Genomic DNA, 27,435 nt, shown 5'->3' on the forward strand with positions numbered 1-27,435 from the left:
TTGTGTCTCTACTGTAATCTACTGTACTATCTGATAGTGAATGCTGTCTGTCTGTAGGTCATCGTGTCTCTACTGTAATCTACTGTACTATCTGATAGTGAATGCTGTCTGTCTGTAGGTCATCGTGTCTCTACTGTAATCTACTGTACTATCTGATAGTGAATGCTGTCTGTCTGTAGGTCATCGTGTCTCTACTGTAATCTACTGTACTATCTGATAGTGAATGCTGTCTGTCTGTAGGTCATCGTGTCTCTACTGTAATCTACTGTACTATCTGATAGTGAATGCTGTCTGTCTGTAGGTCATCGTGTCTCTACTGTAATCTACTGTACTATCTGATAGTGAATGCTGTCTGTCTGTAGGTCATCGTGTCTCTACTGTAATCTACTGTACTATCTGATAGTGAATGCTGTCTGTCTGTAGGGCATCGTGTCTCTACTGTACTATCTGATAGTGAATGCTGTCTGTCTGTAGGTCATCGTGTCTCTACTGTAATCTACTGTACTATCTGATAGTGAATGCTGTCTGTCTGTAGGTCATTGTGTCTCTACTGTAATCTACTGTACTATCTGATAGTGAATGCTGTCTGTCTGTAGGTCATCGTGTCTCTACTGTAATCTACTGTACTATCTGATAGTGAATGCTGTCTGTCTGTAGGTCATTGTGTCTCTACTGTAATCTACTGTACTATCTGATAGTGAATGCTGTCTGTCTGTAGGTCATCGTGTCTCTACTGTAATCTACTGTACTATCTGATAGTGAATGCTGTCTGTCTGTAGGTCATTGTGTCTCTACTGTAATCTACTGTACTATCTGATAGTGAATGCTGTCTGTCTGTAGGTCATTGTGTCTCTACTGTAATCTACTGTACTATCTGATAGTGAATGCTGTCTGTCTGTAGGTCATCGTGTCTCTACTGTAATCTACTGTACTATCTGATAGTGAGAACGCAGAATGCTGTCTGTCTGTAGATCATCATGTCTCTACTGTAATCTACTGTACTATATCCTTTATAAGTACTGATCTGTCTGTCTGTAGATCATCACATCTCTGGAGGAGGACGCAGCTGGACAGAAGATGCAGCTGGCCTATCGTCTCCAGCAGGTCGCCGCCCTGGTGGAGAACAAGGTCACTGACCTCTAACTTGTCACCTCTGACCTGTGACCTATCGTCTACAGCAGGTCGCCGCCCTGGTGGAGAACAAGGTCACTGACCTCTAACCTGTCACCTCTGACCTGTGACCTATCGTCTCCAGCAGGTCGCTGCCCTAGTGGAGAACCACAGACTGCCAGGGCTGCGTTCAGTAAAACAGAACGTTACACCAGATACAGCAGAGAACGCGGAACACTCAGATCCACTTCCTCTTGGGTTTTTTTTTCCGGGATCGGGGCCCACTCTTGGTCTGTTTATTGCCCCCGCCCGCGGAGGGGGGGGGTGCCTCAGAGCGAAACATCTCACTGGAAAAATGTATTCTGGTAGGGGCGGAGTTGTTTCCTCTCTGGCGTTAGATATTATGGAGGAACCAAACCCACTAGGGGAAAAGCACATGAGAAAGGAAACGCCCACTTACACAGATCATTTAAATACAATGGCCGGAGTAAACTTATCTTATTTATCCCCCATAATGCTTTATGTTACGTACGTGTGTGTGTGTGTGTGTGTGTGTGTGTGTGTGTGTGTGTGTGTGTGTATGTGTGTATGTGTGTATGTGTGTGTGTGTGTGTGTACATAGTTCGGAAGTTGCTTCCAGGGGCAGTTTGGAACTCGGTAGTGAGCGTTGCACCCGAGGGCAGATGATTTTTACGCGCTTCGAGCTTCAGCACTTGGTGGTCACGTTCTGTGAGCTTGTGTGGCCTACCACTTTGTGGCTGTGCCGTTGTTGCTCCTAGACGTTTCCACTTTGCAATAAACAGCACTTAACAGTTGCCCGGGGCAGCTCTAGCAGGGCAGAAATGTGATGAACTGACTTGTTGGAAAGGTGGCATCCTATGACGGTGCCACGTTGAAAGTCACTGAGCTCTTCAGTAAGGGCCATTCTACTGCCAATGTTTGTCTATGGAGATTGCATGGCTGTGTGCTCAATGTTATCCACCTATCAGCAACGGGTGTGGCTGAAATATAATCCCCTAATTTGAAGGGGTGTCCACATACTGCTGTCTATATATATATATATATGGGTGTAGAGACGGGGTACGTTCCAGGGTGTCTTTATTGCAGTCATGCTGCACAGATGATCACATGTCACACCGCCTATATTAACCCCCTGAGCTGTACAGGTCGACTGCAACATGGACGTTCTGTAACGAGCCCACAGTCTAGTCTTAACAGTCAGGTTGACCACTATAGCCACCGTTGGGGGGCCTCCACCCTGCAGCTCTCCAGACTCTCTCAGTACTGTCTCTACAGATGGATGGTCAAGTTGACCACTGTTTTCCCCCCGGTTGGAGGATTCCTAGAGTCAGGTTGACCACTATATCCACCGTTGGCGGGCCTCCACCCTGCAGCTCTCCAGACTATCAGACTCTCTCAGTACTGTCTCTACAGATGGACGGTCAAGTTGACCGCTGTTTTCCCCCCGGTTGGAGGATTCCTAGAGTCAGGTTGACCACTATAGCCACCGTTGGGGGGCCTCCACCCTGCAGCTCTCCAGACTATCAGACTCTCTCAGTACTGTCTCTACAGATGGACGGTCAAGTTGACCGCTGTTTTCCCCCCGGTTGGAGGATTCCTAGAGTCAGGTTGACCACTATAGCCACCGTTGGGGGGCCTCCACCCTGCAGCTCTCCAGACTCTCTCAGTACTGTCTCTACAGATGGACGGTCAAGTTGACCGCTGTTTGGTGTTTTTTTTTAAGTCTTTTTTTTTAGCAAAACCTTCCTTTGTTAGCAGTAGTTTTAAACATCTTTATCTTTCAATACCAGGAAATACAAGCTCAATTTCTGGCGATGTATTAACATGTTTTATTTCTTTAAAATGCCCCCCCCCACTCCCCCATGTCTTGTTGTTTTGAAAACCATTTTACGATTACACACTGAAGGTTTTAAAGCAGTCTAATCTGTATGTTCTGTGGGGGTCTGAACCTAGCCTGAGTACCAGTCTGTTACTGCTCTGTGGGGGTCTGAACCTAGCCTGAGTACCAGTCTGTTACTGCTCTGTGGTGGTCTGAACCTAGCCTGAGTACCAGTCTGTTACTGCTCTGTGGGGGTCTGAACCTAGCCTGAGTACCAGTCTGTTACTGCTCTGTGGGGGTCTGAACCTAGCCTGAGTACCAGTCTGTTACTGCTCTGTGGGGGTCTGAACCTAGCCTGAGTACCAGTCTGTTACTGCTCTGTGGGGGTCTGAACCTAGCCTGAGTACCAGTCTGTTACTGCTCTGTGGGGGTCTGAACCTACCCTGAGTACCAGTCTGTTACTGCTCTGTGGGGGTCTGAACCTAGCCTGAGTACCAGTCTGTTACTGCTCAGACAGCCAATCCCTTCTAAACACAACGCTCTGGTTGAACCATAATACTGACAAAGTTATACCAAATTAACAGTTTGTTTACTACTTACTATTACTACTTTGGCCAAATAGATTTTATAACAGGCAGTGGACACTACATGTACAGCAATAAGTCTCACAGGTACCAACAAGGGAAAGAATGAGGATTTAAGGTTGTAAACCGGCAACACCTGGTCTCGCCAGCAGAGGGGGCCGATGAGGATTTAAGGTTGTAAACCGGCAACACCTGGTCTCGCCAGCAGAGGGGGCCGATGAGGATTTAAGGTTGTAAAACCGGCAACACCTGGTCTCGCCAGCAGAGGGGGCTGATGAGGATTTAAGGTTGTAAAACCGGCAACACCTGGTCTCGCCAGCAGAGGGGGCCGATGAGGATTTAAGGTTGTAAAACCGGCAACACCTGGTCTCGCCAGCAGAGGGGGCTGATGAGGATTTAAGGTTGTAAAACCGGCAACACCTGGTCTCGCCAGCAGAGGGGGCCGATGAGGATTTAAGGTTGTAAAACCGGCAACACCTGGTCTCGCCAGCAGAGGGGGCCGATGAGGATTTAAGGTTGTAAAACCGGCAACACCTGGTCTCGCCAGCAGAGGGGGCCGATGAGGATTTAAGGTTGTAAAACCGGCAACACCTGGTCTCGCCAGCAGAGGGGGCTGATGAGGATTTAAGGTTGTAAAACCGGCAACACCTGGTCTCGCCAGCAGAGGGGGCTGATGAGGATTTAAGGTTGTAAAACCGGCAACACCTGGTCTCGCCAGCAGAGGGGGCCGATGAGGATTTAAGGTTGTAAAATCGGCAACACCTGGTCTCGCCAGCAGAGGGGGCCGATGAGGATTTAAGGTTGTAAAACCGGCAACACCTGGTCTCGCCAGCAGAGGGGGCCGATGAGGATTTAAGGTTGTAAAACCGGCAACACCTGGTCTTGCCAGCAGAGGGGGCCGATGAGGAGTTGAGACGAATTTGAGTCATTTAAAAAAAATAAAAACAGCGTCTAGCAGGTTGTTCTGTTGAACAGACAGTTTCTATACAGGGTCAATCTTATTCTCTGTAAATAGTGCTTATTCATTCCAACCAGTGGCGGTCAGTAGATGACCGTCCTCTCCCTTTTTTCTCTGAGGAGCCTCCACTGACACCAACCAAATGTGCCTTCTTCTTGTAATTTTGTAAACGACTTAACTGTGTGGACTTTGTTGTTGTTGTTGTTGTTGAACTCGTTTGCCAAATGAACTGACATGACAAACTAGTTTTGAATTCGTACTGTGGATGTGTAAAGACAACCGACCGATAAGGTAAAACTACACTTCCGCGAACTTTCAATACATCCGCTGTTTTCCCCCCCGGTTGGAGGATTCCTGGAGTCAGAAGGAAATAAGCATGAAAATCCCGAAATCTAGGATTTAAACAGGGAATGAGGGTCCAGTGTAAGCGACTGCAGTAGCTCTGCAGAACAGCAGTTCAACTCCGTGATCTTTACTGTTACAGGTGAACTAACAGCCAGAGTTGGGGAACTGTAATCAGATGCGTTACCAGCAATAACAACAAAAACATGTAATCAGATTACATATACTTTTTGGAAAAACTAGATTACTTCTTGGATTACTTTTTAATTCAGAATGGGTGCTTTGTGGGATAAAAAGGGGGGCAAGTTTGATCCACATGAGGAGAGTCTGACCACAAAACCACTATAATGACACACCAAATGATGACCACCAATCAGGAAGCCACTATGATGATGACCACCAATCAGGAAGCCACTATGATGATGACACACCAAATGTGTTTGCCGGTTCCTTCTTGTCCTCTTCTAATGCGTCTTAAGGGGAAAGTAATCCAAAAGTAACTGAGTTACATTACTGATTACATTCCAAAAAGTAATCTACCCAACTCTGCTAACTGAAATAGTACCTGTCGGTCTCCTCTGACCCCACACATTCAGTATCGCTATTGTTACTATGGTTACCCTTAATGCTTCCAAACGTGCTCTCTCGTGGAAGGGATAAAAATAATGGACCTATTCTATGGATCCTGGTCTAAAGTAGTGTCCTATGTAGGGAATAGGGCACTGGTCTAAAGTAGTGTCCTATATATAGGGAATAGGGCACTGGTCTAAAGTAGTGTCCTATGTATAGGGAATAGGGCCATGGTCTAAAGTAGTGTCCTATATATAGGGAATAGGGTGCTTTGACATGTTGATCATTGACCTTTGACCCCGGGCTCCTGGTTTGAAGACGCCAACATTTAGTTAGTGTACATAGAGATCATTTATGTATTTATTTGTTCTTGGGTTTGTAAAAGTTAGTGTGTAGTTTATATCGTTGAATGGTGATATTAATTCATTTTAACCCCTTAACACGTTGTCTTGCTCACGTCCCGGCGTTTGTAGCTCAGTATGTATGGCTTGATTTAATGGCACCCTATTCTCTATATAGTGCACTACTTTGTACCAGAATAGTTGCACTATAAAGCGAGCAGGGCACCATTAGGCACACAGACACAGTGTGATTTTAAAGGAGGTTTTCTGACTGTGTCATCCTTTAGCAGCTCTATGAAATATTTACAGGATTTCTGGGAGTTGGAGTCGTGTTTATTATGTTGTTGCCCCCCCCCCCCGTCTAACCCTTTGACACCTTAATAACACTTTGATTGGAGCGTTTGGAGAGTTTTGATTGGAGCATTTGAAAGGTCAAAAGTGTTCTGCCCTTGTCCTGTGGTCTGAGGCAGTATAACTGGCTCATGATCACTCCTGAAACTATAGGACACGTTCCAGGTCAACCGTATCGAAGTCGATGCGTTGCATTAACCAATGGTTAATAACATGTGTGGTGGTTAACTAACATGATAAACACTGATCCAGCTGTCATGAAATCTGGCATGCGTCTGAAACGTAGTCGGCCTGGAACGCGTCCGTTCGTCTTCCTGTTTGTGAGTGTTGTGTTGCCTGTGTTTTTCTGAAGGTTCTCTGCATGCGTGTGCTTTTTTTTAATCGTCTGGTCGTGTGTTTATGAACGTCTGATTCCTTAAGACTACAATCAGAGCAGGAACGCACCCTATCCCCTATATAGGGCACTACTTTTGACCAGAGTCCTATAGGCCCTAGTCAAAAGTAGTGCACTATGTAGGGGATAGGGTGCCGTTGGGGATGTTGCAGCTGTGTGTGTGTGTGTGTGTGAGTACAGAACATATATGTTAGAAGGAAACATGACGTTTGAAACTTCTGCATGACAGTGACAATTTTTTGATAAACTTCCTCTTTAAAAATAAAATAAAAAAACTTGAGAGGATTTGAAGTACAGATGAAACTAAGCACTGATTTGTTTCCTGACTCTGGGTGTCCTGACTCTGGGTGTCCTGACTCATCGTCAGTCTCCCACCCTATTCCCTATCTAGTGCACTACTTTTGACCAGAGTCCTATGTGCCATGGGTTGAACGTAGTGCACGTTTTAAGGGGAACAGGGTCCAATCAGCATCCAGGATCCGAACAACCAGTTTAATAACTGTTGTTATTCTACTTGTACAGTTTGATATTCCTTCCTGTTCTGGGTCGTAAAACAATAACAACACGTCTCAGTATAAAAGCTCTGGACTGAGAGGATCTCTGTCTGATAAACTATGGCGGTGTACCAAATGGGACCCTGTTCCCGATCTAGTGCACTACTGGTGGCCTGATCAGGCTACGGAATAGGGTGCCATATTCAGACTCTGATTAACAACAATCCAACTAAAATGTGTCTCTATACACAAGCAGTTTAAAGAGTGCTGGAAACCAGAGCGCTGGAAACCAGAGCGCTGGAAACCAGACTAATGTATTTGGTGAGTGTGTTGTTACCGTTTGATACCAGATGTGCTATGGTGTTTGTAAATACATTATGAAGAGAATCGTTTCTTTCTCAACTTTGATGGAATTTAAAACTCTATTGCTTACAAGATTAAATTTTGGGAGTCAAAATGAGTCTGTTATCAAAGGAACATTTGTATCGGGGAAAAAAATAAAGTTATAATTTTAACATTGAATAGGCTTTTGTGTCTGGTTTGTTCTGGTCAATAATGTGCTGGTGTGTTTGATTGGGTAAAAACTATAGAACTGTGACTTTATAGAAACTACAAAAAGGTGCTCATTGAAAAGGATAGTCCCTTTACAATGACTTCATTTGAATCAATGTTGATAATCAAATGGGTTCCTTCAGGCTCTGCTCCGATTGGACCGTTACTACCCATCATGCAAATTACTGCTTCCTGAGGAGCCCAGTCTCAGGCTTGACATTAAATCAGCGACAAGGTGAGGGGGGAAAAAGTATTTGATCCCCTGCTGATTTTGTACATTTGCCCACTGACAAAGAAATGATCAGTCTATAATTTTAATGGTTTATTTGAACAGTGAGAGACAGAATAACAAAAACATCCAGAAAAACATGTTATAAATTGATTTGCATTTTAATGAGGGAAATAAGAATTTGAAACTCGCGACGACCAGTCCTTGTACCGACGTTGCTTCGGGGCAGTTTGGAACCGAGGACAGGTCATTTAAGGGCTATGTGCTTCAGCGGTCCTGTTCTGTGAGCTTGTGTGGCCTACCAATTCGCAGCTGAGCCGTTGTTGCTCCTAGACGTTTCCACTTCACAATAACAGAACTTACTGTTGACCGGGGCAGCTCTAGCAGGCCAGACATTTGATGAACTGACTTGTTGGAAAGGTGGCATCCTATGACTGTGCCACGTTGAAAAAAATAAATCACTGACCTGTTCAGTAAGGCCATTCTACTGCCAATGTTTGTCTATGGAGATCGCATGGCTTTGTGCTCAATTTTCTATACCTGTCAGCAACAGGTGTGGCTGAAATATAATCCCCTGATTTGAAGGGGTGTCCACATACCGTCTCCACACCCACACAGCAGTGTGTTCCAGGGCGTCTGTATTGCAGTGTCCACATGTAGTGTAATAATTTTTTTTACTCTGTCATTGTGAATCCATCCTCAATCAATACTACATCTGAATCTGGACAATCAAGACAAATCTCTTCTAAAAAAAAAAGCGGCGCTTAAAAATCGAGATCTGTAGGACAAACATCAGAAATCCTTTAGATTAAAATTTGAAGGCAGCAAACTGTGAAAGGGGCGTAGGCTTTCACTAGGCCCTCTTGATAGAAAACGGAGGCATTTACTTTTAAACTATTTAATGCAACGGTTACCATGTACCTTCTCATACTTTAGAGGATTCCCTCCTGGAGACTTCCAAACGGTTTCGACTAACTACTATACAGACCAAAAATATTTTTAAAAAACACAACAATTTCAAAGACTTCAATGAGTTAGTTCATATTAAAGTCAGAGATGTCAGAACAGGGTTGGTGTGTAACATGAGACGAAGGTACAAAGAGCCTCGGTGCTGCCAACCACCAGGGAAATTAACGTGAGCGTCAACATGAAGCCAATGTGCAAATTAGCTGTCTGACATTGTAACAATTACAATACTTTACACTTTCTCCATACTTACAGGAAACATTGACCTGTATAGTAGCCTAAACCCAGCGTATTGGTGTCTTCACAAGGGGAAATGTAATCTGGTGGACAGATCTAAAACCTTTTGACTGTCCTGCGGGGTTTTACCAGTTCCACGTGGTTCTGACTGTCCTGCGGGGCTTTACCAGTTCCGTGGTTCTGACTGTCCTGCGGGGCTTTACCAGTTCCACGTGGTTCTGACTGTCCTGCGGGGCTTTACCAGTTCCACGTGGTTCTGACTGTCCTGCGGGGCTTTACCAGTACCACGTGGTTCTGACTGTCCTGCAGGGTTTTACCAGTACCACGTGGTTCTGACTGTCCTGCAGGGTTTTACCAGTACCACGTGGTTCTGACTGTCCTGCAGGGTTTTACCAGTTCCACGTGGTTCTGACTGTCCTGCAGGGCTTTACCAGTTCCACGTGGTTCTGACTGTCCTGCAGGGTTTTACCAGTTCCACGTGGTTCTGACTGTCCTGCAGGGCTTTACCAGTTCCACGTGGTTCTGACTGTCCTGCAGGGCTTTACCGGTTCTGACTGTCCTGCAGGGTTTTACCAGTTCCACGTGGTTCTGACTGTCCTGCAGGGCTTTACCAGTTCCACGTGGTTCTGACTGTCCTGCAGGGTTTTACCAGTACCACGTGGTTCTTACTAAACTGACTGTCTTTACTGAGGAGAATGACAAGTCACATTGGGCCAGGTAAAAATAAAATTAAAGACTACAAAACAAGTAACATTGGGTCAAGTTGTAGTTTATTATTTCAGCATTACCATGGCAATGCAAACCAACCGTTGCCTGGCAACAGACATGACTGTGTGGAGACACTAGGGTCAGATAATACCCAGAAAGCAACATGAGCCAGACACCCACCACAACCAGCCTAGAAGAACACATTAGTTCATATATCAGTGTTACAACAAGTCATTGAAGTTTAATACATACAACTCAGGTCCATTGAATGTAAATACCCTGCATCAGTTTCACTGCTAATTAAGGCTATGACCAGCAACAAGCAGACGTTAATCAGGAACCGTCTGGCTCCTCCTGGAGCATGGTGTCTAACAGCGCTATGGAGAGGTTCATGATCAAGCAGGTGGAACCACACGGAATGTGGAACCACACGGAAACACACGGAATGTGGAACCATGATGACATTGTTAGCAGCTGGAATGAAAAGAGACCAACCAAGAAACAAAAGATCTGAATAAATCTACGTTTATCTTCATTTGAAAAACACACAGCGACTGATAGTTCAGCGTCGCCTGGCCGCGCAGAGAACACGACAAACTCAAAACAAACCTCGTTCTATACCCAGGATGGTCTCAGATGGCACCCGGTTCCCTAGATAGTGAACGGGACGAACCCCGACAGTCACCATGCTTCAGCTGGAACCTAACGCTCCATCAACATCACTTAGAGAAAGGAGGATTAGAAACCGGGTGGTCGAGCCCTGAAAGCCCTGGTATCAGACCGTACATGTATTTTACTGTTATATCTATAACCAGTTTATAAAACAGCAATAAGGCACCTTGGGGGGTTGTGATATATGGCCAATATACCACAGCTAAGGGCTGTATACTCTGCGATACATCGTGCCTAAGAACAGCCCTGAGCCGTGGTATATTGGTCATATACCACCCCCCCCTCAGGCCTTAATGCTCAATTACAGTTAGGCAGAAAGGAAAGAGGATTCATTAGAACGAGGCTGCATTAAGGTGTGTAAAGAGTTATCTAGAAACATTACTGCATATTATCCTTCTGGGATGGTCAAGACAACACTCAGACCCCTCCCTCTCCGCTGAGAGCTAGCCTATCGGCTCTGCTGCTGTATACCGTACAGAGCTGCACTCAGCCTTACAGCCACAAGGGGCGCTAGAGAGCCCTGTTCTGTTTAACACTAGTGGTAGATGGGAGGAGAGAAGTTAGGTTTTTAAGCCCTCTTTGGAGGCTATATACACAGGGTATTACAGTACTTTCCCCTCAGACTGTGGAGAGAGGGATGGAGAAGATGAAGTTGGTAAATGTGTACAGATTTGAGGGAAAGAGATGTCCCAAATGACACCCTATTCCCAACCTAGTGCACTAGCCCAATAGGAAACCGGGTCATTAGTAGTGCACTACATAGGGAATAGGGTGCCATTTGGGAGACAAACGAAGAGACGATCATATCAGTTGGCGAAGGTCTGGCGCACGGTGTCGGCGATGTGTTTGGCACTGATGCCGTACAGGTCGAGTAACTCCTGAGGTTTTCCACTCCGGGGTATACGGTTCACCGCTAGCCGCGTCACGACGATGCCAGGCTCCTCCCCTACTGCAGACAGCACCGCCTCCCCCAGACCCCCTGGACAAAGAAAGACACAGGGGTAAGATGAAACAACACCCACCCACAGAAGGGTTAAACACCCGGATAAGAAGGGTTAGCTGGAACAGTTTCAACACCCACCCTCTCTGTAGTGGTCCTCCACGGTGATGATTCTCCCTCCGGTGGCGCGGGCGCTCGACACGATGGTGGCGGCATCCAGGGGCTTGATGGTGAACGGGTCAATCACACGGATGTTCACTCCTAAACACACACACCAATGAGCACAAAGTCTCGATCAAACAGCGTCAATTCTAGATGGTATATTATTAAAACCAAAAGGGCCTATATCCATTAGGTAAATTTCCTTCGGGAAGTATTCATACCCCTCGACTTTAAGCCACATTTTGTGGTTAAAGTCTGAATTCTAAATGGAATACCTCCTCTCCTATCTACACACAATACCTCAAATGACAAAGTGAACAAAAATCACACCTTTGGCATACATTGGGTACCGGGGGTACCGGTCCAGAGTCAATGTGGAGGCTATATACAGGGTATTACGGTACAGAGTCAATGTGGAGGCTATATACAGGGTATTACGGTACACAGTCAATATACAGGGTGTTACGGTACAGAGTCAATGTGGAGGCTATATACAGGGTATTACGGTACAGAGTCAATGTGGAGGCTATATACAGGGTATTACGGTACAGAGTCAATGTGGAGGCTATATACAGGGGGTACCGGTAGTCAATGTGGAGGCTATATACAGGGGGTACCGGTAGTCAATGTGGAGGCTATATACAGGGGGTACCGGTACAGAGTCAATGTGGAGGCTATATACAGGGGGTACCGGTACAGAGTCAATGTGGAGGCTATATACAGGGGGTACCGGTACAGGGTCAATGTGGAGGCTATATACAGGGGGTACCGGTACAGAGTCAATGTGGAGGCTATATACAGGGGGTACTGGTACAGAGTCAATGTGGAGGCTATATACAGGGTGTTACGGTACAGAGTCAATGTGGAGGCTATATACAGGGTGTTACGGTACAGAGTCAATGTGGAGGCTATATACAGGGTGTTACGGTACAGAGTCAATGTGGAGGCTATATACAGGGGGTACTGGTACAGAGTCAATGTGGAGGCTATATACAGGGTGTTACGGTACAGAGTCAATGTGGAGGCTATATACAGGGTATTACGGTACAGAGTCAATGTGGAGGCTATATACAGGGGGTACCGGTACAGAGTCAATGTGGAGGCTATATACAGGGGGTACCGGTACAGAGTCAATGTGGAGGCTATATACAGGGGGTACTGGTACAGAGTCAATGTGGAGGCTATATACAGGGGGTACCGGTACAGAGTCAATGTGGAGGCTATATACAGGGGGTTGTTACAGAGTCAATGTGGAGGCTATATACAGGGGGTACCAGTACAGAGTCAATGTGGAGGCTATATACAGGGGGTACGGGTACAGAGTCAATGTGGAGGCTATATACAGGGGGTACCGGTACAGAGTCAATGTGGAGGCTATATACAGGGGGTACCAGTACAGAGTCAATGTGGAGGCTATATACAGGGGGTACTGGTACAGAGTCAATGTGGAGGCTATATACAGGGTGTTATGGTACAGAGTCAATGTGGAGGCTATATACAGGGTGTTACGGTACAGAGTCAATGTGGAGGCTATATACAGGGTGTTACGGTACAGAGTCAATGTGGAGGCTATATACAGGGGGTACCGGTACAGAGTCAATGTGGAGGCTATATACAGGGGGTACCGGTACAGAGTCAATGTGGAGGCTATATACAGGGGGTACCGGTACAGAGTCAATGTGGAGGCTATATACAGGGGGTACCGGTACAGAGTCAATGTGGAGGCTATATACAGGGGGTACCGGTACAGAGTCAATGTGGAGGCTATATACAGGGGGTACTGGTACAGAGTCAATGTGGAGGCTATATACAGGGGGGGCTGGTACAGAGTCAATGTGGAGGTTATATACAGGGGGTACCGGTACAGAGTCAATGTGGAGGCTATATACAGGGGGTACTGGTACAGAGTCAATGTGGAGGCTATATACAGGGGGTACCGGTACAGAGTCAATGTGGAGGCTATATACAGGGGGTTGTTACAGAGTCAATGTGGAGGCTATATACAGGGGGTACCAGTACAGAGTCAATGTGGAGGCTATATACAGGGGGTACGGGTACAGAGTCAATGTGGAGGCTATATACAGGGGGTACCGGTACAGAGTCAATGTGGAGGCTATATACAGGGGGTACCAGTACAGAGTCAATGTGGAGGCTATATACAGGGGGTACCGGTACAGAGTCAATGTGGAGGCTATATACAGGGTATTACAGTACAGAGTCAATGTGGAGGCTATATACAGGGGGTACCGGTACAGAGTCAATGTGGAGGCTATATACAGGGGGTACCAGTACAGAGTCAATGTGGAGGCTATATACAGGGGGTACTGGTACAGAGTCAATGTGGAGGCTATATACAGGGGGTACCAGTACAGAGTCAATGTGGAGGCTATATACAGGGGGTACCGGTACAGAGTCAATGTGGAGGCTATATACAGGGGGTACCGGTACAGAGTCAATGTGGAGGCTATATACAGGGTATTACAGTACAGAGTCAATGTGGAGGCTATATACAGGGGGTACCGGTACAGAGTCAATGTGGAGGCTATATACAGGGGGTACCAGTACAGAGTCAATGTGGAGGCTATATACAGGGGGTACTGGTACAGAGTCAATGTGGAGGCTATATACAGGGGGTACCGGTACAGAGTCAATGTGGAGGCTATATACAGGGTATTACAGTACAGAGACAATGTGGAGGCTATATACAGGGGGTACCGGTACAGAGTCAATGTGGAGGCTATATACAGGGGGTACCAGTACAGAGTCAATGTGGAGGCTATATACAGGGTGTTACGGTACAGAGTCAATGTGGAGGCTATATACAGGGTGTTACGGTACAGAGTCAATGTGGAGGCTATATACAGGGTATTACGGTACAGAGACAATGTGGAGGCTATATACAGGGGGTACCGGTACAGAGTCAATGTGGAGGCTATATACAGGGGGTACCAGTACAGAGTCAATGTGGAGGCTATATACAGGAGGTACTGGTACAGAGTCAATGTGGAGGCTATATACAGAGGGTACCAGTACAGAGTCAATGTGGAGGCTATATACAGGGTGTTACGGTACAGAGTCAATGTGGAGGCTATATACAGGGTGTTACGGTACAGAGTCAATGTGGAGGCTATATACAGGAGGTACCGGTACAGAGTCAATGTGGAGGCTATATACAGGGGGGGCTGGTACAGAGTCAATGTGGAGGCTATATACAGGGTGTTACGGTACAGAGTCAATGTGGAGGCTATATACAGGAGGTACCGGTACAGAGACAATGTGGAGGCTATATACAGGGTGTACCGGTACAGAGTCAATGTGGAGGCTATATACAGGGTGTACCGGTACAGAGTCAATGTGGAGGCTATATTCAGGGGGTACCGGTACAGAGTCAATGTGGAGGCTATATACAGGGGGTACCGGTACAGAGTCAATGTGGAGGCTATATACAGGGTGTTACGGTACAGAGTCAATGTGGAGGCTATATACAGGGTGTTACGGTACAGAGTCAATGTGGAGGCTATATACAGGGTATTACGGTACAGAGTCAATGTGGAGGCTATATACAGGGGGTACCAGTACAGAGTCAATGTGGAGGCTATATACAGGGGGTACCGGTACAGAGTCAATGCGGAGGCTATATACAGGGGGTACCGGTACAGAGACAATGCGGAGGCTATATACAGGGGGTACCCAGTGCGGACATCCTGACCCTAGGGCAGCAGTCTTACTCTGAGCCACAATGTCAGGAAGACCAATTACTGTCAAAAGTCCAAATTGTGAAAAAGATCAGATGTGTCCTGGTAAGGGCCAGGGACACAGTTGGCGGTGTAATTCCATGCCAGGCCACCAGGGGGGCGCTCTTACCCTCACTGGCCAGCTGGTCAGCAGCAGTCAGAGCTTCATGCAGAGTCACTCCAGCTCCAATCACGGTCACCTTGTCGCTGTCGGACTGACGTACCACCTTGGCCACGCCCACCTCAAACTTCTCGTCGGGGTCGTAGATCACCTTCAGTTCTGGTCTGGTGATGCGTATGAAACAGATTCCCTGAAGTATATAGACAGACACACAGAGAGGCATCCCAGGCTTAGTTCATATGTATATTTCTCATGGATTTGTATAGTGGCGTCTTAGCTACAATGTGGACTGTATGTAGAGGCTATAATGAAGGCTGACAAATGTATTCCTGTGTGTTCTGGTAGCGGATATTAAAATCAGCTGCACCAAGTCACACCTCTCAACAACATCTGTTGCTATGGCAACAAACTATTGTAGAGACGAGAATCCCAACACCCGGTGACCTCGTCAAGTGGCATGGATCTGTTGGTGTAATGACTACGGTGTTGGGTTGACAGTCGCTAGACCCCAGGTTCAATTCCAGGATGGGCTAAATTCACTATGTTGAACAGGTGTGTGGTTCTTACCTTGGTGTTAGCAGCCAGCTCTACAGACCTCTCAGCAGACACGCCATCGCTGGGGTAGAACAGAGTGCATGTTGGGATAGCGCGGAACATAGCAATGTCCTCCAACGCCATCTGGGAGGGGCCATCCTCACCTGGGGACAGGAAGTACAGTGTGATTGGTCGAGGGACAGGTGAGATTTGAGACGCAGAGATCGAAAGACAACACAGTACTGACCGATGGAGACGCCACAGTGAGACCCGGCCAGGTTGATGTTAGACTCAGAGACGGCGGCCATTCTGATGTGGTCGTAGGCCCTGGACAGGAAGGCAGCGAAGGTGCTGGCAAACGCCACTGTGCGGTCTCTCGTGGCACAGCCAATCGCCACGCTCACCTAAACAACAATATTATTAAACTAGTCCTGTGTTTCACTGACCCGGGGGGGGCGGGGGGGGGGGGGGGTCACATACGACACGTACACATGGATGTTGTAGGGTAGTATACAGCCATCTCGCCATGTTCTCCCCTCCTACAGCCATCTCGCCATGTTCTCCCCTCCTACAGCCATCTCGCCATGTTCTCCCCTCCTACAGCCATCTCACCATGTTCTCCCCCTCCCCCAGTCTCTACTCTCCTACATCCATCTCACCATGTTCTCCCCCTCCTACATCCATCTCACCATGTTCTCCCCTCCTACATCCATCTCACCATGTTCTCCCCTCCTACATCCATCTCACCATGTTCTCCCCTCCTACATCCATCTCACCATGTTCTCCCCTCCTACATCCATCTCACCATGTTCTCCCCTCCTACATCCATCTCACCATGTTCTCCCCTCCTACATCCATCTCACCATGTTCTCCCCTCCTACATCCATCTCACCATGTTCTCCCCCTCCCCCAGTCTCTACTCTCCTACATCCATCTCACCATGTTCTCCCCTCCTACATCCATCTCACCATGTTCTCCCCCTCCCCCAGTCTCTACTCTCCTACATCCATCTCACCATGTTCTCCCCCTCCCCCAGTCTCTACTCTCCTACATCCATCTCACCATGTTCTCCCCCAGTCTCTACTCTCCTACATCCATCTCACTATGTTCTCCCCCTCCCCCAGTCTCTACTCTCCTACATCCATCTCACCATGTTCTCCCCCAGTCTCTACTCTCCTACATCCATCTCACTATGTTCTCCCCCTCCCCCAGTCTCTACTCTCCTACATCCATCTCACTATGTTCTCCCCCTCCCCCAGTCTCTACTCTCCTACATCCATCTCACCATGTTCTGTTCAGCGATGAAGCACTCTATGAAGCGTTCAGGGTAGGCCTTGTGGAACATCTCAGAGAAGGTAGAGTTCTTCATGTCAGCGTCCAGAGCCACCACCCTCGGACTGGACTGACCCAGTTTAGCCAGGGCCACGCCGTACGCCTTACGAGTAGCCACCTGGGGAGAGAGGAGAGGGGTTAACTGTGTATCCCCTCTCTGCAGGGGCGTGTCTCTCTGCGGAGGAGCGGTGGTTTACCTTATCCCCAATCTTGTAGTTGGGCGGGGAGGGCAGGCTGATAGGTGAGAGGTCAGCGGGGGCGGTATCTTCTTTAGGTAGCTCGGGGCAGACGGTGTTGTTGGGGTTCTGAATCTGAGCCGTCAAGTCTTTGATGGCCTCCTCGGCCCGGTCTTTAGGCATGGGCTTCCCGTGCCAGTTCTCCATATCCTCAATGCCTGGAGAAGAGGAATCAGATGTAGTAATTTAAAGCCCTTAAACAACGATGCAGAGTTCTAACAACTGGTCAAAGAGAAGCTGTGCGTCCTCCGAAACAACTGGCCACGTAACCCGGGAGCCGGTGTAACAGTATACCTTTAGACCGTCCCCTCGCCCATACCCGGGCGCGAACCAGGGACCCTCTGCACACATCAACAACAGTCACCCACGAAGCATCGTTACCCATCGCTCCACAAAAGCCGCGGCCCTTGCAGAGCAAAAGGGAACCACTACTTCAAGGTCTCAGAGCAAGTGACGTCACCGATTGAAACGCTATTTAGCGCGCACCACCGCTAACTAAGCTAGCCGTTTCACACCCGTTACACCAGCCACACCGATGTGTCGGAGGAAACGCCGTACACCTGGCGACAGTGTCAGTGTGCATGTACCCAGCCCGCCACAGGAGTCGCTAGAGCGCGATGGGACAAGGAAATCTCGGCCTGCCAAACCCTCTTCCTAACCCAGACGACGCTGGGGCAAACCCTCTTCCTAACCCAGACGACGCTGGGCCAAACCCTCTTCCTAACCCAGACGACGCTGGGCCAAACCCTCTTCCTAACCCAGACGACGCTGGGCCAAACCCTCTTCCTAACCCAGACGACGCTGGGCCAAACCCTCTTCCTAACCCAGACGACGCTGGGCCAAACCCTCTTCCTAACCCAGACGACGCTGGGCCAAACCCTCTTCCTAACCCAGACGACGCTGGGCCAATTGTGCGCCGCCTCATGGGTCTCCCAGTCACACCCAGTTGTGACACAGCCTGGGATCAAACCCGGGTCTTGTCTAAGGCAGTGCTTGAGGTGTGACCTTTGTGCCAATCGGGATGCCTGCACAAATTGATTTCCTCCCATACCAGTCTCTCGCCCTCTCCCATACCAGTCTCTCTCTCTCTCCCATACCAGTCTCTCCCATACCAGTCTCTCTCTCCCATACCAGTCTCTCTCTCCCATACCAGTCTCTCTCTCTCTCTCCCATACCTTTGAGTCCTCTGCCCTTGAAGGTCTTGGCCAGGATCATAGTGGGTTTCCCCTTCACCTGCTGGGCCTGCCACAGAGCTTTACACAGCTCCTCAACGTCATGACCATCCACCACATACGTGTTCCACCTACACACACACACTTAAAGAATTAGAGACAGTACGGAAAACTGATAGAATAAGAGAGCAGGAGGTGCAAGAGAGGAACGAAGGAGAAGAGGGGTACCGACCCGAACGCTTCGCAGCGCTTGCGGTAAACGTCCATGTCGTGTTTGAGAGGAGCAGGTTCACTCTGTCCCAGGCGGTTAACGTCGATAACAGCCACCAGGTTATCCAGGTTGTAGTGGGAACCGAACGCCATGGCTTCCCAGACAGCCCCCTCAGAGCACTCCCCATCACCCATCATGCAGTACACACGGTAACTAGGAAGAGAGAAAATACATTTTTACATATTCATAAACAGATTGTCATTAAAAAAAATAATATTATATATTATAATATTATATTATATAAAAATAATATATATATACATATATATACATATATACATATAAACATATAAACATACAAACATATAAACATACATACATACATACACATTTCACACAAGACACCTATTCAAGATAGCACCAGTCATTAAAGTGCTTAATTTGAGCCAGATCCTCTGGGACCCATTTGAGCCAGATCCTCTGGGACCTGTTTAGCCAGATCCGATAAAAGTAGATTGTCAGGACCGGGCTGACAGTCTAAGAGTGGATTCAGGTTGGTCCGACCCTTGCTTATGGTTTGCGTAAACATTGTTACTCATGCTCGAGACCAACACGTGGCCATGGCCGAGAGAAGCATGTACCTCTCACAGAACTAGAATGAGATTCACCTTCTCCCTGCTCTCCCTCCCTGCTCTGATTGATATGAGCCTGCAACTCACTGTTCCAGCGTTTCAATTCATTTTATTTCCTTATAGAATCATAGCCGTGCGGAGGGTTCTGGAGGAGACTCAGATCAATCCAAATACATATACCAAAGCCATAGAATAACTTGTCTGTTCAGAAAGACGAGGCTCTTTTAAAGCTCAACACCTTCTGTGGGTGCCCCTTAACCTTCTGAGAACATCACGGCTGGGTGACAGGTGCTTTGAGGGATAGTGTCAAGGCTTGAGGATGTACGTGTGTGTGTGTGTACCTGGACTTGTCGAAGTGTTTCCCAGTGTAGGCCATCCCGCAGGCAGCCCCCAGCCCCTGGCCCAGAGACCCCGTTGCCACGTCAACAAACTCCAGTTTCTGTAGAACAGTCAGAGTTAGTCAAACCTGGAGCTGGAGCATGTTCATTAGGGCGTCGCCACTGAAAACGTTTCAAAACATTTTGCAACTGTAGGAAACACAAGGTAGTCCCCGTTTGTCAGTTCTTTCGTTTTGAAACCTAATGAACAAGTTTCTCAGTACATTGGGGTCAGGGGTTACATACAGGTGTGGGGTGACCCTCCAGGTCAGAGTCGAGCTTCCTCAGGTTGATCAGGTCGGCCTCTTTCACAAAGCCCGCCTCCGCCCAGGCAGCGTACAGGATTGGTGCAGCATGACCCTAGAGGAACACAGCAGCCAAATCAGAACACTGTACACGACACAGAGGGGAGCATGGGAAATGTAGTGCAAATGAAAGAGAACCCTTGACAGGTGAACCGTGTAGAGTTTGCAAGTGCATAGAATGTGTGTCTGGGAGAACGTAAGCGTGTGGGGGAGAACGTAAGCGTGTGGGGGAGAACGTAAGCGTGTGGGGGACAGACAGAATCACCTTAGACAGCACGAAGCGGTCGTTGCACTGGTTGCGCGGGTCGGCGGCTTTGTAACGCATGGTGTGGAAGAACAGCACGGACATGAGCTCTGCTGCACTGCAACATGTGGAGGGATGACTGGACAGAGAGGGGTAGAGAGAGAGGGGGAGAGAGACAGAGGGGTAGAGAGAGCAGGGGAGAGAGAGAGGTAGAGAGGGGGAGAGAGACAGAGAGAGAGAGGGGTAGAGAGAGAGGGGGAGAGAGAGGGGTAGAGAGAGCGGGGGAGAGAGACAGAGAGAGAGAGGGGGAGAGAGACAGAGAGAGAGAGAGGGCAGTCTGTTAGTGAAACGTGACATCACAACCAGCTGTTAACGGCAACCCAAACCATCACGTTAAGAGTTTCATGCAGTCGCAAAGTATTCAGACACCTGGACTTTTTCAACATCGTTATGTTACAGCCTTATTCTAAAATTGATTAAATAAAATGTGCTCAATCCACATACAATACCTTAATGACAAAGCGAACAGGTTTAGAAGTTTTTGCAAATGTATAAAATTAAACATGGAAATGCCTTATTTACGTAAGTGTGCAGACCCTTTGCTAGGAGACTAAATTGAGCTCAGGTGCATCCTGTTTCCATTGATCATCCTTGAGATGTTTCTACAACTTGATTGGAGTCTTCCTGTGGTAAATTCAATTGACTGAACATGATTTGGAAAGGCACACACACCTGTCTATATAAGGTCCCACAGTTGACAGTGAATGTCAGAACAAAAACCAAGCCATGAGGTCGAAGGAGTTGTCTGTAGAGCGCCGATACAGGATTGTGTCAAGGCACAGATCTGGGGAAGGGTACCAACACATTTCTGCAGCATTGAAGGTCCCCAAGAACACAGTGGCCTCCATCATTCTTAAATGGGAGAAGTTTGGAATCACCAAGTCTCTTCCTGGAGCTGGCCGCCCGGCCAAACTGAGCAATCGGGGGAGAAGGGCCTTGGTCAAGGAGGTGACCAAGAATGGGGTGGTCACTGACAGAGCTCTAGAGTTCCTCTGTGGAGATGGGAGAACCTTCCAGAAGGACAACCAGCTCTGCAGCACTCCAACAATCAGGACAGAATGGCCAGACGGAAGCCACTCAGTAAAAAAAAAAGATTTAAAAAAAAGGCACATGACAGCCCGCTTGGAGTTTGCCAAAAGGCACCTAAAGACACTCCGACCATGAGAAACAAGATTCTCTGGCCTGATGTGACGCTTGGCATTCAGGCCAAAGAGGTTTCGTCTGGAGGAAACCTGGCAACATTCCTACAGTGAAGCATGGTGGTGGTGGCAGAATCTTGTGGGGATGTTTTTCAGCAGCAGGAGCTAGAAGTACCCACATATGCTGAGCACTTGTTGGCTGCTTTTCCTTCACACTGCGGTCCAACTCATCCCAAACCGTCTCAATTGGGTTGAGGTCGGGTGTTTGGAGGCCAGGTCTTCTGATGCAGCGCTCCATCACTCTCCTTGGTAAAATAGCCCTTACACAGCCTGGAGGTGTGTTTTGGGTCATTGCCCTGTTGAAAAATAAATCAGACCGTGTCACCAGCAAAGCACCATCACACCTCCTGCTTCACGGTGGGAACCACACATGAAGAGATCATCCGTTCAACTACTGAGTTTCACAAAGACATAAGGTCGGAACCAAAAATCTCACATTTGGACTCAGACCAAAGGACAGATTTCCACCGGTCTAATGTCCATTGCTCATGTTTCTTGGCCCAAGCAAGTCTCTTCTGATTGGTGTCCTTAAGTAGTGGTTTCTTTGCAGTAATTTGACCACAAACGCCTGATTCACAGTCTCCTCTGAACAGTTGAGGTTGAGATGTGTTACTTGAACTCTGTGAAGCATTTAATTGTGCTGCAATTTCTGAGGCTGGTAACTCTAATGAACTTATCCTCAGCAGCAGCAGAGGTAACTCTGGGTCTTCCTTTCCTGTGGCGGTCCTCATGAGAGCCAGTTTCATCATAGCACTTGGTTTTCGTGACTGCAGTTGAAGAAACTTTCAAAGTTCTTGAAATAATCTGAAACATCCACAAACGGAACCAAATACTTTACTACGCTTTGGTTCCCTAAAACGCGGGGGTACAAAACGTCTAAACGGTTCACCAGATATGGATGAAAATACCCTCAAATTCAAATCTGACAGGCTGCACACGTCTTCGCTAATCCAAAGTGCTGGAGTACAGAGACAAAACAACAGGTCACTGTCCCAACACTTGGAGCTCAATGTATATTTTCCCAGGGAAGACAACACTGAGCACATGCAGCAAGTCCCTGGACTTCATGAGGGGGAGACAGAGACGTCATACCCAGGAGACACTTGAGCAGGACAGTCTCTCCACAGAGAAGTCAAGCCGTGTTGTAACAGGTATTTGCAGAGAGCAGTGGTGGTTTAGAATGTTACAAAACCTGGCAGTTTTGAGAAGAGCCATGCATTGACTAATACTATCGCTACTTCCTGTTATCTCACACGTCGTTGGCCAATAGCATATCTACTTCCTGATAACCCTGAACATGTCAACACTCCACTCCTCATGGGGGTTATTCAGTGGATTGTGTCCCCAAAAAGGCCATCGTCTTTAGAGTGCATTACTTCTTTGGAACAGGGCCCCATAGGGTTCAGTATGAATAGGATGAACTTTTGGGATGAACTGCGAGTAGTGTTTTACACATCATTCAGTCACTGCATTCGTCACCATTAAAACTACAACGGCACGGTATTCAATCATTTACCCCCAAGGGTGATGTTCCAGTATCAGACATCTGCTGAAACAGAACAATTTAGTCAAAGTTCCCACTAAAATACTGACAGCCGAAGCATTTTTGGAAAAAAAATAAAAAATTACACTTGAGTTTGTTAAAGCAGTTCTGATTCTTACATCTGTGTAGAAGAGGACCAATGAAGTCTCCTGCCATGATGGAAAAACGATGAGGCAGACCAGGCTTTCGTTCAATTGGACAGAACAGTGTACAATGTGGAATTGAACAGAAACGGTACAGAACAGCCAGTTGAGGCGTCATTATGGTGGCCTATATGTTGTGCTGGACGAGTTCTACCAGATATTCCTCCTTAAAATGACCAGGCCACAACCACCACAGGAGAAAACAAACCTCAAAATGGTTGTTGAAGAACAGTGAGCTCCGTTTTGGGGAAACGTGTCATTTCGTACAAACCATCTGGAAACGTTGAAAACTGAACGCACCCCAGGTCCGCCTATAGGTCGATTTCTAAAAACAGGCTACTCTTCATTTCTAGAAGAAAAGCCTAAACCCGATAACCTTCCCTGGAAGGGAATCATGGTTTATTTGTTTTCCTTGTGGGCGAACTGTCTGAATACCAGGAAGTAACAAACAAAAAAAATAATTAAACTTGGCAATAACAGGTTAGTCTTCACCATACTTCAAACATGTTCCCTTTTCTGGACAGCATATGAGGTGTGCAATCACAGCCAGTCAGGAGGACGAAGAGGCGCCACAAGCCATCTTTCTGGTTCCTCCCCCTTGTTCAGACTAAAGGAGCTGGGCAAGGTGAGCCTGCTCTGAGGAGGTCTCATTGGGTAGGTGACATTTATTACTGAAAACAGGGAGAAAGTGTCACCAGGAAATACCCCATCTTAGAAAAAAAATAAAAGTTTACGTGTTTAGATAGAAGTTTAAGGGAGAAGAAAATAAATAACTTAAATGATTAAGCTTTTAACATGAAACGCAACAGTTTCTCTTTTCCAGGGATGAAGACATGAAGGTCTCATAGCATGGTTTGCAAAATGGATCAGCTTTAAGCACTGTAATGTTTTGGCATTCAGGTTCAAAAAGTCATTTCCCAACCACTTCTTCCATAGGCAAGCAATGTATGGAAAGTTGTGTTTAAACCACAGGGGATGCTGTCAACTAACAAAATACTTCTTGAACTCAAATGGATTTACCCATAAACTGAAACAGTGCAAGATAAGAGTACAATATAATAACATAGCTATGTATTGTAGTAGTCAGTAACTAAATCAATGATTTGGTGAATGGTAGCCTAGGCATAATCAAAATTCTACTCCTAATCTAGGCCAATATATTTGGGAAGTAGGCTAGACCGATTTAACCCATTAATACCCAACGTGGTGTTTATTTAAGCCACAGAAAGCTTACGTTATCTAAAAATATATATATATATATATATTTTTAAATCACATAAGCAGGAAACTGAACTAGTGCAGAATCGGGGCTGGATACTGTTGATGGACAACTGGGCATCTGACAGACCAGGAAGTGATCATCAACAGGTTGGTGTTCATACCTGAAAGTGACAATAGTCCCTAACGAGGAAATGGTCATCTTACGAACTGAAAAGAAGCCAATTATGAAACATTGTTTCTGTCTCCACCCGCATTGTCTAAGAAAGCCTTTATCTAAGCCACAGGTGAGGTTCTCTCTACCTAATGTTGTAAGCAGTAAACACATACAGTAAAATCTGGGCTGGAAAGATACCGTCTCATGAATTCAAAAAGGAATCTGCATCTTCGTTAAAGCGAGAACTACATTTAAATTCTGAGGAACGGTGGAGTTGCTTTCGCCTGGTCCCAGATCAATCTGCTCTCTTACCAACTCCATAGTGACAAGGAGTTGGCATCACAACAGCTGACAGACCGGCTAGAGCTGCTCTGGGTTGACAAAGTTACCCTTCGATAGGGACATACTTATTTTGGAGCCCTTCACTAATGTCCCACACTCTAACAGAATGTAGATTATACGTAACAAATTATACTAATATATATATGCAATAAAACAAATGTCTGGTCAAAATGTATTGCACTAGCCTACATAGTGAATAGGTTGCAATTTCAGGCACATAAAACCACATTAGTGTCCCCTTCTTTCCCCACGCAGTGACAAACACGTTCAGAATGTCATGTTGAGAAATGAACCACTTCTGTACTGTGGCAACAATGGTGAGAAAGTGTAGTTCGACTTGGCTTAAATTCTTCTCTGTAATGAGAGAGGAGCCCAACTTTAAATGTATTTACATCAATACCCCTGTGTTGGAGGTAGCCAGAGCAGAAAAGCTAGTCCATGACTAAGCAAATTCCAAGCTTGAAGAGAGAACAGTTCATGCGGAACAAAAGGGCATTTCTAACCCGCCCCAAACACACTCATCCTTTATTCAGTATTTTACTAGGATGCTGTCTGGACGCATGGTGGGACTCAATCTTTAAAATCAAAGGCAGAAGGCCACCACAAGACCCGCACATCTCTCCATGTGATGGGTTTTTTATATATCCGATATGGTCACGATGCCAGTGGTGTATTCAATTCCTCTGATTCGGTTTAACGGAAGCAAACCGGGAGGGACAATTGAAAACGCTAAAACAGTTGCAAAACATTCAGAAACAGTGGAATGAATATAGCCAGATTCTAAGTGAACCAAAAGTAAGAATTGATGGTGCAGCCATAAAAATGTACGGTCATTTAAAGGATAGCAGATTTACGCAGATATCTAGCTAGCTAATATTAGCTAGGTAACAATTTACCAGAGCTGACAACACGCATTTGACCCTCAGTCACGCATTGAAAAGTAGGGGTTTTATTTATCTAATTAGTTCATTCATTATCTTTCAACTAACAGACATAAAACCACCTGAATATTGATATTCATTAGATTTTTCCTTGAAGGTTGAGTGATGGAGAAATGAATTGTAAAAACAATAACATTTTTCAAACACCAAGCACTTGGGAAACATATCGCAAGTGGCCAACCCTCCTTGAGAAAACATTTTAGAAGAGAGAGTTCACCCAAATTAAAGTGTTTGTGTCCTTACATTGAAAGCAGTCTATGGACAAGGAGACAGAACTTCTGGTTACAGCCATTAAATATTAGTTTCATGAACAGAGTATTTGGTGGAGTCGTAACACTCCCCAGCATGTGTCACAAAACGTTACACCTGAGAACAAGGATAAATCCCTTCTTCCAACCGTTTCTACCAGTTACCCGTCTCATTACTGTCTGAATAAAATGTCAAACCCAATATCATCTTAAGAAAAAAAAAAGAATAACTCAGTCGTCAAATGTTGAGTTTATTTAAATGTTGAACGCATCCCGAAAACACCTGCCCCGTGGTTATATCCTCCCCATCTAGGGGTGATGCCTGGAGCAATGAAATACAACTAGCAAACCTCACGCCAAGATTCAGCCCTGAATTACACCTGGAAAGGGAAACGTTGTGTACTTGGTTTAACTAACTAGTTCATTGGTTGGTTTAATAACTAGCTAAACCAACGACAACTACCCGTTTTGACGACAATCAGCCCATGAATTGCAGCACGTCCACGCAACTATTACAGCTGCTGCCCCGTTCAGTTCAATGTATCATGTCAGCAAGTAAAATACATTACGAAACGTTGATTAAACTGCGGCCCGTTTACTTTTTAAAACTTACCCGGAGTTGGAGGCGCACGTTGCCTTGACGGAGTTGATCCGCAGCTTGTTAGCGATGTCTTTCAGACCCTGCAAAGTCTTCTCGTCGGGTTTATGGTAGCTAGCCATGGCTGAGATAACGGAGACCGCTTGGTGAATGACAAACACGGGTCTTTTTCTTTTGAAGAGCTGGTTCAACTCGGGAGACTAGCTGAGCATTCAAGGGATGCTACAAACGAGGAGGACAAGGAAGGAGACGGGTTTATATTCAATTATCCTGGCCGCCGTACAAGGAACTGGGCGGTTCGGCTGTGGACGCCCACCGCACCTTTTCATTGGTTGAGGCGCGTTCTCATTCCACCACGCTCGACACAACGTAGCCTGCGTGATTAAACGTCAGCACGTACACGTAACAGCTATTATATTTATTTAGCTGCAATATTATAATTTATTAAATGTATATAGCGCTTTTCATAACAAACAAAAAAAGCAAAAAAACAACAACCAATACATCATGAGTAGCCTATAGTTGTCTAGGTAACCAATACATCATGAGTAGCCTATAGTTGTCTAGGTAACCAATACATCATGAGTAGCCTATAGTTGTCTAGCTCAACCATTGTTGATGAAGAGGAGTCTGGTGAT

At 46.6% G+C, this 27,435-nt stretch overlaps 2 protein-coding genes across 10 annotated transcripts in view; one reads left to right on the forward strand and one right to left on the reverse strand.

Moving 5' to 3' along the window:
- Window positions 1–7,506, forward strand: part of plxnb3 (plexin B3) — a 308,336-nt gene extending 300,830 nt beyond the window's left edge. Inside the window, exons 37-39 of one of the 7 annotated variants that reach the window (XR_005053406.1) lie at window positions 1,039–2,556; window positions 2,601–2,694; window positions 2,739–7,506. Coding sequence is in view for 2 of the 7 variants with exons in the window: in XM_036989102.1 (XP_036844997.1) it covers window positions 1,039–1,104; window positions 1,182–1,220 (105 nt within the window). In the remaining 5 variants the exon portion in view is untranslated. Of the gene's footprint in view, window positions 1–1,038 lie in introns of all 7 variants that reach the window. The other 6 variants (XR_005053403.1, XR_005053402.1, XR_005053404.1 and 3 more) reach the window with 6 other exon arrangements.
- A 2,215-nt stretch (window positions 7,507–9,721) lies between these two features.
- LOC110531297 (transketolase) lies at window positions 9,722–27,075 on the reverse strand. 3 transcript variants are annotated; one of them, XM_036989105.1, is made up of 14 exons: window positions 26,813–27,075; window positions 20,370–20,487; window positions 20,046–20,159; window positions 19,764–19,861; window positions 18,812–19,003; window positions 18,583–18,710; window positions 17,369–17,565; window positions 17,125–17,289; window positions 16,087–16,243; window positions 15,873–16,003; window positions 15,315–15,495; window positions 11,430–11,549; window positions 11,142–11,327; window positions 9,722–11,045 (listed from the first exon to the last, which is right to left on the reverse strand). In XM_036989105.1, exons 1-13 carry the CDS (start codon window positions 26,917–26,919, stop codon window positions 11,155–11,157), a joined length of 1,881 nt encoding a protein of 626 aa, XP_036845000.1. In that variant the 5' UTR covers window positions 26,920–27,075; the 3' UTR covers window positions 9,722–11,045; window positions 11,142–11,154. The 3 variants fall into 3 exon arrangements, with proteins under 3 accessions (XP_036845000.1, XP_036844999.1, XP_036844998.1); XM_036989104.1 differs by having other exon boundaries at window positions 9,722–11,047; window positions 11,137–11,327; XM_036989103.1 differs by having other exon boundaries at window positions 9,722–11,327; window positions 26,813–27,074.
- Between the last annotated feature and the right edge of the window lie 360 nt (window positions 27,076–27,435).

Source organism: Oncorhynchus mykiss, chromosome 9 (assembly GCF_013265735.2).
Source record: "Oncorhynchus mykiss isolate Arlee chromosome 9, USDA_OmykA_1.1, whole genome shotgun sequence".
Classification (NCBI taxonomy): domain Eukaryota; kingdom Metazoa; phylum Chordata; class Actinopteri; order Salmoniformes; family Salmonidae; genus Oncorhynchus; species Oncorhynchus mykiss.